Raw genomic sequence first — 12,207 nt, 5'->3', positions numbered from 1 at the left:
TTTTAGAGTCAGTTGTGGAGCCCACAACAGACCAAAAAAATAAATAAAGTAAAAAAGAGGGACTGGATGAATTACAAATATACATACAATGAGTTGGGAGTTTAAACTAGTAGTAAAGTGCTTGCCTAGCATGCACGAAGACCAAGATTCGATTCCTCAGTACCACACACATACAAAAAAAGCTGGAAGTGGTGCTATGGCTCAAGTGGTAGAGTGCTAGCCTTGAGAAAGCCCAAAGACAGTGCTCAGGCCCTGAGTTCAAGCCCCAGGACTAACAAAAAAAAAAAAAATGCTGGATCTTCAAGACCTCAGATTTTAAAAATCGATAATAAATGGAAAAGATTAGAAGATACAGAAAATAAAACCATACACTTATAGTTATATGCTATTTGATAAGGGAGCCAAAGACATACTGTGGAAAATTAAAAACCTCTTCAACAACTGATGTTGGGAAAACTCACCATCCATTTACAGAAAACTAAAAGTGGATCTCTGCATGTTTTTCACCATGCACTAATATCAATTTAAAGTGATAAAACACCTCAACTTTGAAACTACTTCAAGAGAGATTGGAGAACATTAAAATTGATAGGTAGAGTAGAACTGATACTTTTTTTTTTCTTTGACCAGTCCTCTGGCTTGAACTCAGGGCCTGGGCACTGCCCTTGAGCTTTCTCAAGGCTAGCACTCTACTGAGCCAGAGCACCACTTCTATCTTTTTCTGTGAATGTGAAATGAAGGAATCCATCCCAAGGTTTCATGCATGCTAGGAGAGGCAAGGTATTGGCCAGGAGCTCAGGTTTATAATCCTAGGTACTCAGGAGGCTGAGACCCGAAGAACATATGTCAAAGCCAGTTCAGGCTTTGAAAATCCGTGAGATTCTTATCTCTAATTAACCACCAAAAAGCCCAAAGTGGAGCTGCGGTTCAAGTGTTAGAGTGCTAGCTTTAAGTGAAAAAGCTCAGGAACAACGAACACAGAGGAAAAAGAAGAGGAGGGAGCAGGGAAAAAAGGAAGAAACCAAAAGAGAAAGGCCCTGAGTTCAAGCCCTAGTACCAACAAAAAATAAATTTCTAAACTAAAATAAAAAAGGTCATAAGGAAACAAGTAATTTTGTTAAAATGAACAAATTCCTGCCAGGCGTGCTCACACTTGTAATCCTAGCTACTCAAGACGCTGAGATCTGAGGATCAAGGTTCAAATCCAGCCCAGAAACAAAAGGACCAGAGACTTATCTCCAAGTAACCTCTAGAAAACAGGAAGTGGGGCTTGGCACAGGGTAGGGGATAGGGCAGTAGCCTTGAGCTGCAGAGCTCAGGGACAGCGCAGGCAGAGTTCAAGCCCCACGACCCACGAAAAAGGAGGAGGAGTAGGAGGAGGAGGAGGAGGAGGAGGAAGAGGAGGAGGAGGAGGAGGAGGGGGAGGGGAGGAGGAGGAGGGGGAGGAGGAGGAGGAGGGGGAAGAAGAGGGAGAGGGGAAGGGGAGGGGGGAGGAGGGGGAGGAAGGAGGAGGGGGGAAAAAGGGGGAGGAGGAAGAGGAGGAGGAGGAAGAGGAGGGGGAAGAAGGAGAAAGAACAAGTTCCTCAAAAGACACAAAACAAAAAAAATTAATTTGGGGACCTAAACCCCTGTAAGGAGCTTAAGTTTTGTTTTGTTTTGTTTTTTGTGCTTTTCTCACAGAAGGCTGTCACTCCACACCTCTACTTCTAGCTTCCTGCTGGTTAGAGATAAATCTCTTGGATTTGTCTGTTCAGGCTGCAGCTCTCAATCTTCTTAGTAGCTAGGACCACAGCATGAGCCACTAACCCTAGGTTCTACCCAACATTTAAAAAAAAGGGGGGGCGGGGGTGAGTGCAGGACTTTGGCCTAGTGGCAGAGTGCTTGCATAAAGACCCAGATTCGATTCCTTGGTACCACATACATAGAAAAAAAAAAAAAAAGCCAGAAGTGGTGTTGTGGTTCAAGTGGTAGAGCTCTAGCCTTGAGAAAGTCCAAGGACAGTGCTCAGGCCCTAAGCTCAAGCCCAGGACTGGCCAAAAACAAAAAAAAAGGGGCCTGGAAGTTGGCTGGGAGTTTGGCCTAGTGGTAGAGTGCTTGCCTAGCATGCACGAGGACCCGGGTTCAATTCCTCAGTACCACATCCATAGAAAAAAAGCCAGAAGTGGTGCTGAGGCGCAAGTGGGTAGAGCTCTAGCCTTGAGAAAGTCCAAGGACAGAGCTCAGGCCCTGAGCTCAAGCCCAGGACTGGCAAAAAAAAAAAAAGCTGGAAGTGGTGCTGTAGCTCAAGTGTCAGAGCCCTAGCCTTGAGAAGAAGAACCAAGGACAATGCTCAGGCCCTGAGTTCAAGCCCCATGACTGGCAAAAAAAAAAAAAAAAAAAAAAAATGGGGGGTAGAAGGAGGGGAAGCCAGGTGTTCCTAGATCATACCTGTGAACCTACCCCTACACAGGAAGCTGAGATCTAAGGATTCCAGTTCAAAGTTAGCCCAGGCAGGAAAGTTCATGGACTCTTACCTCTAATTAACCACCAGAAATCCCCAAGTGGAGCAGCTCAAAGCAGTAGAGTGCTAGCCTAGAGTGACAGAGCTCAAGGATAGCATCCAAGCCCTAAGTTCAAGCTCCAAGACCAAGCAAAAGAAAAAAAAAAAGGGGGCAATAGCATGGCCTAGTGGAAGAGTGCTTGCCTAGTATGCAGAAAAGCCCCGAGTTCAATTCCTCAGTACCACATACAGAGAAAAAGCCAAAAGTGGTGCTGTGGCTGAAATGGTTGAGCGCTAGCCTTGAGAAAGCCCAAGGACAGTACCCACAGACCCTGAGTTCAAGCCCCATGACTGACAAAAAAAAACCCAAAACCATGTGAGAACAAAAATCAATTATCGGGGGCCCGGGAGTTTGGCCTAGCGGTTAAAGTGCTTGCCTAGCATGCACAAGGACCCGGGTTCGATTCCTCGGTATCCCACATACACAACCAAGCCGGAAGTGGCAGAGACGAGACTGCAACAAGCGACAGAGAGCGAAAGCAAGCAAGCGGGGCCAGAGCGAGCCGAGCCAGAGCCAGCGAAGCCAGAGCCAGCGAGGCCGGAGCGAGCGGGGCCAGAGCGAGAAGGGGCCGGAGCGAGCGGGGCCAGAAAGAGAAGGGGGCCAAAAAAAAAAAAAAAAATCAATTATCGGGTGGGAATGAATCTCAAAGGCAAGAAGATCAAAAGTTCATACAGGCAGGCTGGGGGTTTGGCCTAGTGGTAGAGTGCTTGCCTAGCATGCATGAAGACCTGGGTTCGATTCCTCAGCACCACATATATAGAAAAAAGCCGGAAGTGGTGCTGAGGCTCAAGTGGGTAGAGCTCTAGCCTTGAGAAAGTCCAAGGACAGAGCTCAGGCCCTGAGCTCAAGCCCAGGACTGGCAAAAAAAAAAAAAAAAAAAAAGTTCATACAGGCAAAACAGAGAGGAAGGAAGGAAGGAAGGAAATAAATGAAGGATTCACATAGGTTTCAAAACATTATTACAGGACTAGCCAGTACCATAGCTCAAGGAGTACAGTGCTTGCTTATCAAGTGCAAGGCCAAGTTCAAACTCTAGTACTCCCCTTCCGAAAAAAAAAATTTTTTTCATAGCTACAATAATCAATACGAGGTGGTACTATCATAGGTGTAGATAAACAAAACAATGGAATAGAACTAAGGATCCAGAAATAATCTTTCATATATACAGACAACTGATTTGCAACAAATAATGTCAAGACAATTCAGCAAAGAATATTCTTCCCAACAACTGGAGCTGAGCCAAAGTGTTAGTCACATACAAACACTTAAGCTGAAACCCTATTTCACTCCATACTCAATAATTTAAAATGGTTGAATACCACTGACTAACTCTTGTTGAAATCCTAGCTATTCAAGTCACTGAGATCTGAGGAACCAGGTTCAAAGCCAGTCTAAGTGGAAAGTCCATGAGATATGGATCTGGTGCTATGATTCAAGTGGTTGAGCACTATTGAACAAAAAAAGGATGGGGGGCAGTACTGCCAAGTCTGAGTTCAAGCTCAGGACTAGCCCCGCCCCCCTCCAAAAAAAAATCTGTCTTTGGCCTATTATTTGTGTCAATTGTGGGGCTTTAACCCAAGGCCTAGGCAGTGTCCCTGAGCCTCTTTGTGCTCAAGGCTATAGCTCTACCACTCGATCTACAGAGGCACTGATCTACAGAGACACTTCGAGCTTTTTCTGGATAGTTTAAGAGTCTCACAGACTTTCCTGCCCTGGCTGGCTTAAACCACAATCCTCAGATCTCAGCCTCCCGTGTAGCTAAGTACCCAGCTAAGACAGATTTTTCCTTTTTTGTTGGTACCCAGGTTTGAACTCAGGCTTGTTTGCTCAGCTACCTCCCTATACCTCAGCCCAGCTTCTCTGCTATTTTTGGAAATGGGAGTCTAGAAGACTTTTTTCCTACTCTGGCTTCAAACCACATGATTCTCAAGCTTTCAGCCTTGAGTGGCTAGGATTACAGATGTGAGGCATCAGTACTCAGACAAAAATGTCTTTTTTTTCATGAATTAATTTTATTTTTAAATAGTTGTACAAAGAGGTTTCAATTCAATTCCTCAATAACACATACACAGAAAAAGCTGGAAGTGGCACTATGGCTCAAGTGGCACAGTGCTAGCCTTGGGCAAAAAGTGTCCAAAGACAGTACCCAGGCCCTAAGTTCATGCCCTAGAACTGGCCAAAAAAAGAATGCTAGAAAAAATAATATTAGCTCGCCACTTGTGTTTCACACCTGAATCCTAGCTACTCAAGAAACTAAGATCTGAGGATCACAGTTCAAAGCCAGCCTCAGTAGGAAAGTCTGTGAGTCTCTTATCTCCAATAGACTACTCAGAAAAAGCTGAAAATGGCACTGTGGCTTAAGTGGTAGAGTCCTAGCCTTGAGTAAAAGAAGCTCCAGGACAGTGCCTGCCCAGACACAATAACAAGAGAAATCAAACTGGACTTCTCAACACCAACCAAGGAAACAATGGGACCATGACTTCCATCAGGAAGCTAAGATCTCTGAGAATCTCAGTTCAAAGCCAGCTCAAGCAGAAAGACCTTGTAACTATTATCTCCAAATAATCATCAAAAAGCTGGAAGTTAAGCTGGGTGCTGGTGGCTCATGCCTGTAATCCTAGCTATTCAGTAGACTGGGATTTAAGGATTGTGGTTCACAGGCAACCCAGACAGAAAGTCCGTAAGACTTTTTTTTTTTTTTGGGGGGGGGGGTCAGTCCTGTGGCTTGAATTCAGGGCTTGGACACTATCCCTAAGCTCCTTCACTCAAGGCTAGTTAGTGCTCTACCACTTGGAGCCACAGCACCACTTCCTGTTTTCTGCTGGTTAATTGAAGATGAGTTTCACAGGACTTGCCTGCCCTGGTTGGCTTCCAACCATGATCCTCAGATCTCAGCCTCCTGGGTGGGGTTACAGGCATTGGACACCAGCCACCAGCTGATTATTTTTCCCAGTCCTGGGGCTTGAACTCAGAGCCTGGGCACTATTTCTGGCCCTCTTTGTGCTTAAGGCTCTACCATTTGAGCCACAGCACCATTTTCAGTTTTTCAGTAACTTATTGGAAATGAGTTTCCTAAGGACTTTTCTGCCGGAGCTAGCTTCAAACCTTGATCCTCAAATCTCAACCTCCTGAACAGCTAGGATTAAAGGTGGAGCCACCAGCTCCCAGCAGATACTATTTTTTTTGGGGGGGGGGGGGATGGAGGTGGGGAGGTCATGGGGCTTAAACTGTGGGCTCGGGCGCTGTCCCTGAACTCTTCAGCTCAAGGATACTGCCCTATCCCTGGGCCTGGGCCTTGTCACTGAGCTCTTCAGCTCAAGGCTACTACCCTACCCTTGATCCAAGCCCCACTTCCCATTTTCTAGAGGTTAATAGGAGATAAGAGTCTTAGGCCCTTTTGTGCCCAGGCTGGCTTTGAACCTTGACTCTCAGATCTCAGCCTCCTGAGTAGCTAGGATTACAGGGGTGAGCCACCCCACCCTGTTAATTTTTAAAGGCAAAAGATATTAAAGCAAGAGATACAGAGTAGCTACCCTGCTGGACAAGTACAGAATTGCTTGGAAAGGCCCTCCTGATAAAAGAAGACATGTGCTAGGACAAAAGCCTTGTTCACCACACTGGATTCTGGACACATATCTAAACACCTATCTAAACCCAGGAGTTGGCCCTGGAGTATGGCCTAGTGGTAGCGTGCTCCCTTAGCATGCACAAAGCCCTAGGTTGGGTTCATCAGTACCACATACATAGAAAAGCCAGAACAGGTGATTGGCTTAACAGTACCCAGGCCCAGAATTCAAGCCCCAGGACTGGCAAAAGAATAAAATAAAATAAAAACCCAAGAGTGGAGCCCCCATTTATAATCTACAAAGCTAGAGGAATATCTCAATTGATTTCTATCTCAGTACTTCTCAGGTGGAAACGTGTTGACCCATCTTGGTAGGTCAAGAGAGAAAAGAGGCCCAAGGTTTGGCCTAGTGGTAGAGTGCTTGATAGCATGCAAAGACCCAGGTTCGATTCCTCAGTACCACATACATAGAAGAAAAAAAAACTGGAAGTGGTGCTGTGGCTCAAGCAGTAGAGCAGTAGAGTGCTAGCCTTGAGAAAGCCCAAGGACAGTGCTCAGGTCCTGAGTTCAAGGCTCAGGACTGGCAAAAAGAGAGGGGGGAAGAAGCCAGGTATGATGGCTCACTCCTGTAATCCTAGCTACTCAGGAGGCTGAGATCTGAGGATCTCAGTTCAAAGCCAGCTTGGGCACAAAAGACCCGAAGAGTCATATCTCCAATTAATCACTAGAAAACGGCCATGCCTCCAGGAATAGTGCAGTAGCCTTGGGCTGAAGAGCTCAGGGACAGCGCCTAGGCCCAGAGTTCAAGCCCCATAACCCACTAAAAAAAAAAAGAGAGAGAGAAAGAGAAAAGAACAGATATAACGGATATGTAATTTCAAATGTCAGCACTGTCTGATTAATCCTTCTGAAATTAATGAAGCCTCACTAGGAAGCATTTCCCAAATTCAGTGAAAAGAATGCCCACAAGCCTATTCTCTTCCAAGGGGGTCAGCAGTGCTGCGCTGCACACAGCAGACCTTACTCCACAATAACCACGCTGAAGAGCAACTCTAGATAGACAGATCTTTAAAATGACCACCACAAATAAAACATGTGTCATCATGCATGGGCTAAACCATATGCTTCTTCATCTTCTCTACCACAAACTTTAACCCTGTTTCCTCATCTACAAAAGAGGATAACAGAATCTACTGCATAAAACCCTCAGGATTATGTGAAGGATTTGACACCAAGTCCCCTCACAACCTGGGTCCCAAGCACAGGCTTCAAGAAATACAGGGAGTCCTCACTGGCTCTCCGGGGCCACCGGCTCAGGTTTGTCTGGATCTAGACACCGTCTAGCCTTTGCAACCCCAACGTTGCCATTCAAGTGTGCACCACTGGGACCAGCTTCCTCCATCACTCAGTCAACAACTACTACGTCCCCAAGTCCGAAAGAGTCGAGGCCTACAACTGACCGGGCAGAGCGACTACTTAGGCACTGTCAAGAGTTGTTTTCCTCGTCTGCTAAATAGGAAAAAGTACCTCCTGCGCAGGACAGAGAAAGCTGAATGAGGTACTGATCCAGGGGCCGCAGAACGCGCTCCGTGAACGACCCCTCTCCCCTGCAGGCCGGGAGCGCCCTGGCAGGGCTGTGTCCATCTTTTGTGCCCCACTCAGTTCTCGAGCCGTGGTACTGAGCAAACGCGATGGGCATTCCTTTCAACTTCCTGCACTTTACCAGATGACAAGAAAAGGAGGAAAATCCGCGAGGAACGAAACACAAACACGAGCGGTGCACGAAGCCTGTGCCAGGGCGGCGGAGCGACTCTCACTGCCCTCCACTTCCCTGCGACCTCGGAGCCGCGCCAGGCGGCCCCGGGGCGGACGACCGGGGCAGGGCGGCGCGGGTGCTGCTCGGGAGCAGCCCGGGCTTCGGCCGGGCCCGGGCTCCGCACGCCCTTCCCGCGCGCTCCGACCCCGCGCCGCGCCCGGCGGCCCCGCGGGGAGCCGGCGCCCACCGGCCGCCACGAACCAGGAAGCGAACTCGGCTGGAGACGCGGCCGGGCGAGGCCGCCGCCGCCGCCGCCGCCGCCGCCGAACAAAAGACGGCGAGCGCGGCGCGGCCGCCCTGGGCGCCGGCGAGCGGAGGTAAACTTGGGCGGCCGGGCGCCCCGGGCAGCGCCGGCCCAGCCGGCCGGCCGCGCGGGCTGCGGCGCCTTTGTGCGGCGGGCGGCGCGGGGCTGCGCGCCGGGACCGGCAACTTTTCCGCAAAGATGGAGCCAGGCTCCGCTCGGAGCGAAAGGTCAGGGCGCGGGCGGCGGGCGGCGGGCGCAGGCCGGCCTCGCCCCCGCCGCGCCGCCCCAACTTCCCCGCCACACTTTTCCTTTTGTCTCCGGGGCGCCCGCCGGCGAGGCCCGCGCGCCAGCTGGCGGCCCGCGGACCGCACGGCGCGGCGCGAACGCGCCGGCGCCCGCCGCCCGCCGCCCGCCGCCGGGACCGCGGCGCACAAAGCGGTCCGGCGATGCGCGGGCCGCCGCCGGGGCCTCAGCGCGGCCTGGCCGGAGCAGCGGGGTCGCGCGGCCTCATCGGGCCTACCGCCGCACCCGGCGCCCCCCACGGCCCCGCGCCGGCGCCGCGGCCGCCGCCGCCGCCGCCGCCGCCGCCGCCGTCGCGGGCCGTCGCCCCCGCGCCACCCGTCAACCCCGCGCCTCACCTCAGCATCGGCGGCGGCCATGGCCCGGGCCCGCAGCGTGGCCCCGCCCCTCCCGCGCGCCATCACCCCGCCCGCGCCTCGCGGCCTAGGGCCGGGGCGGGGCCGGCGCTCCGCGCCTGCGCCTGCGCGCGCCCGTGCGCCTGCGCACCCGCGCTGGGCCGTGCGGCGCCTGCGCGCACTCCGGGGGGGCGCCTGCGCGCTGGGCTTCTCCGCGCCGAGGCCTAGCGGGAGTCTCCCGGAGCGGGCGGCGCCCGCGGCGCCGTGGCTGCTGCCTTTTCCTCAGTTGTCTGCAACCCTAGACGTGTTGCCGGTAGACTTCTTTTATGATTCTCATTTTTTGTCGGTCCCGTTGTCCGGGGGTCATGGGAGGGGAGCGCCTGGCGGCCGGGCCGCGGGCCTCAGAGCCGCGGTGGCCGGGGCGCGCAGGCCGGGGCCGCGCCGCCTGAGCCTCGGCCCCGCGTTGGGCGTGTTCGGCTGAGCCCCGGCCTGCGGGCGTGCTGGGCGGCCCTGCCCGCGAGGCCGCGCGCCCGGCTCCTCGCGTTTTCAGGGTGGTCATCCCGGGGCTGGCCCTCGGTCCGGGTGGTCTCCCTGAGCCTTCTCACTCCTGGAGCCACACTCCACCTCCAGGGGGGTCCTGTGGCCGTCGATTGGACGTGGGTCTCATAGTCCGGGAACATGCTTGGCCGTCGAGTGCGTACCTAGCGTCCGCAAAGCCCTGGGTTCGACTCCACAGTACCACATCCCCAGAAAAGGCCAGGGATGATGCTGTGGCTCAAGTAGTAGAGCCCTAGCCTTGAGCACGGAGAGGCTCAGGGACAGGCACCCCACACAAGAAAACATCAGGAGTTACTAGATTTCCTAGCGTGCTCTATAAAGGTTATAGATAGAAACCATTTTGAGCCGTACACTACCATTTCCTGCAAGCAACGCATGAAATGTTTGTTTTTCTGTTTCTTGTGTTTTGGTTTTGTAGTTTGGGGGTAGGGTTGGTTGGTTGGTTGGTTTTGTCCATCTTGGGACTTGAATTCTGAGCCTGGACGCTGTCCATGAGCTCTTCAGCTCAAGGCTTTCAAGGCTAGAGCTCTACCACTTGAGCCACAACACCACTTCCAGCTTTTTTTTCTATGTATGAGGTACTGAGGAATTGAGCCACAGTCTTTGTGCGTGCTGGGCAAGCACTCTACCCCTGGCGCCCCCCCCCCCCCCCATACACAATGGTGTTTAGATACCAGTACTGGATCTTGACTCAGGGTTGGATGCTGTTCCTGATCATTTTTGCTCAAGGATAGTGCTCTACCACTTGAGCCACGGCTTCTGCCTTTTTTTCCCCCTGCCCACTTCTGCCCTTTTTGGCAGTTATTTGGAGATTAGAGTCTCACAGACATTTGTGTCTGGCTGGCTTTGAACCTCAATCCTCCAATTTTAGCCTCCTGAATAACCTAGGATAACAAGCATGAGCCACTGGTGACCATCCTGTGAGACTTATTTCCAACTAACCACCAGAAAACAGGAAGTGGTGCTGTGGCTCATAGTGGTAGACCACTAGCCTTTATCTGAATAGCTTAGGGACAATGCCCAGGCCCAGAGGTCAAGCTCCAGGAACAATAAAAAAAAAAATCTATCTACATCTATGTATCTATCTAGATAGATACATACATACATACATACATATATCTTCAACACTTTATGTCCAAATACTCAGCAAAATGCAGGATTAGAGATATGACTCAAGTGGTAGAGTGCCAGCCACTACAACCAGAGGAATATCCTAAGTTCAAGCCCGGTACTGCCAAAAAAGGGAGGGAGGGGTGGGTGGGGGGAGGGTAATGGGTACCAAGACATGTGAAAGGGTATCAATGTATGTGAATTAATGCACCTTCTATCTGGCAAATATCATGTAACCCTTTTATTAATTACAATAAAAATATATTAAAAAAAAGGGAGGGAGGGAGGAGAAAGAGAGGAAGGGAGGAAATAAGGAAGGAAAGTACGTCAAGGTGACATGAAGACCTAAGGTAAGCCACTTAAGCAAGTGAGCAATGATTATACAAATTCAAAACTAAGTTTGTCCTGAAAAGCATCTAAACTGCAGAGGCTGTTTCTGTTGTTGAAGAAGCTGTTAGTACATTTCTAGCAGTTGAAAAAATTAAGGAAAAATCTCTTAGAGAATAATGGAAGTTGGCCGGAAGTTTGGCCGAGTGGTAGAGTGCTTGCCTAACATGCACAAAGACCGGGGTTTGAGTCCTCAGTACTACATACATAGAAAAGGCCAGAAGTGGTGCTGTGGCTCAAGTGGTAGGACTCTAGACTTGAGAAACTCCGTGCTCAGGTCCTCAGTTCCAGCCCCAAAACTAGAAAGAAGAAGAAGAATTATTATTGAAGTCATCCATAGAAAAAGACAACAGAAAGGGAGGCAGCACCAGAAATACCCTTTCAACTTGCATAACCATTGGGCAAGGGGTTGAAAACCTGGGATTTCATATATCAGGTCTGGCCCCAAAGAGCTATCATAAAGAACAAAAAAAAAAAGGTGTAGCCGGCCATGGTGGCTCATGCCTATAATCCCAGCTACTCAGGAAGCTGAGATCTGAGGATCAAGGTTCAAAGCCAGCCCAGCACAAAAGGACCTGAGGTTAATCTCCAATTAACCTCTGGAAAAGGGGACATGGGGCTTGGCTCAAGGTAGGGTGGAAGCCTTGAGCTGAAAAGCACAGGCACAGCACCAAGCCAAGTTCAAGCCCCATGACCCACAAAATAATAATAAAGATTTAGAAAACATGATGCTGATGGCTCACATCTGTAATTCTACCTACTCAAGAGGCTGAGACATAAGGATCATGGTTCATAAATCAGCCAGAGCAGGAGAGGCCATGAGATCCTTAACTCTAGTTAACTATCAAAAAGCCAGAAATGGAAGTGTTCAAGTGGTATAATGCCAAACTAGAGTGAAAAAGCTCAAGGTCAGCAGTGCCCAGCCCAGAATTCAAGCTCTCCTACAAAAGAAAATGCAAAACTGGATTGTACTTACATCTGAAGTGATAAACCACTTGAGTAGCAAGCCTAAAGCCCAGGGTTCAAACCCTAGCACTTCGTACCTAGCATGCACGAAGACCCAGGTTCAATTCTTTGGTACCACATACATAGAAAAAAAAGCTGGAAGTAGTACTGTGTCTCAAGTGGACTGTGTCTCAAGTGGTAGAGCTCTAGTCTTGAGAAAGCACAAGGACAGTGCTCAGGCCCTGAGTTCAAGGCCCAGGACTGGCAAAAATAGTAAGAAAAAAATGAGACGCAGTGGCTCACGCCTGTAGTCCTAACTATTAAGGAGGCTGGGATCTGAGGATCAAGGTTCAAAGCCGGCCGGAGCACAAAAGGACCTAAGACTCTTATCTCCAATTAACCTCTAG

The 12,207-nt window shown here is 50.4% G+C and overlaps 1 protein-coding gene across 7 annotated transcripts in view; it reads right to left on the bottom strand.

Annotated features, from left to right (window-relative positions):
* The window catches only part of Ehmt1 (euchromatic histone lysine methyltransferase 1), a 123,068-nt gene extending 114,186 nt beyond the window's left edge, over nt 1-8,882 (bottom strand). For 5 of the 7 annotated variants that reach the window (XM_090331026.1, XM_090331030.1, XM_090331031.1 and 2 more), the window contains exon 1: nt 7,633-7,841. In XM_090331026.1, the coding sequence (XP_090187152.1) occupies nt 7,633-7,749 (117 nt within the window). In that variant the 5' untranslated portion in view covers nt 7,750-7,841. Of the gene's footprint in view, nt 1-7,632; nt 7,842-8,803 lie in introns of those variants that run through there. The other 2 variants (XM_090331028.1, XM_090331029.1) reach the window with 2 other exon arrangements.
* Between the last annotated feature and the right edge of the window lie 3,325 nt (nt 8,883-12,207).

The sequence above is a fragment of the Megascapheus bottae genome, chromosome 3, assembly GCF_031878675.1.
Source record: "Megascapheus bottae isolate mThoBot1 chromosome 3, mThoBot2.hap1, whole genome shotgun sequence".
NCBI classification, from domain to species: domain Eukaryota; kingdom Metazoa; phylum Chordata; class Mammalia; order Rodentia; family Geomyidae; genus Megascapheus; species Megascapheus bottae.
The sequence above is the reverse complement of the archived record's forward strand: the minus strand, read 5'-3'. Positions and strand labels throughout refer to the sequence as shown.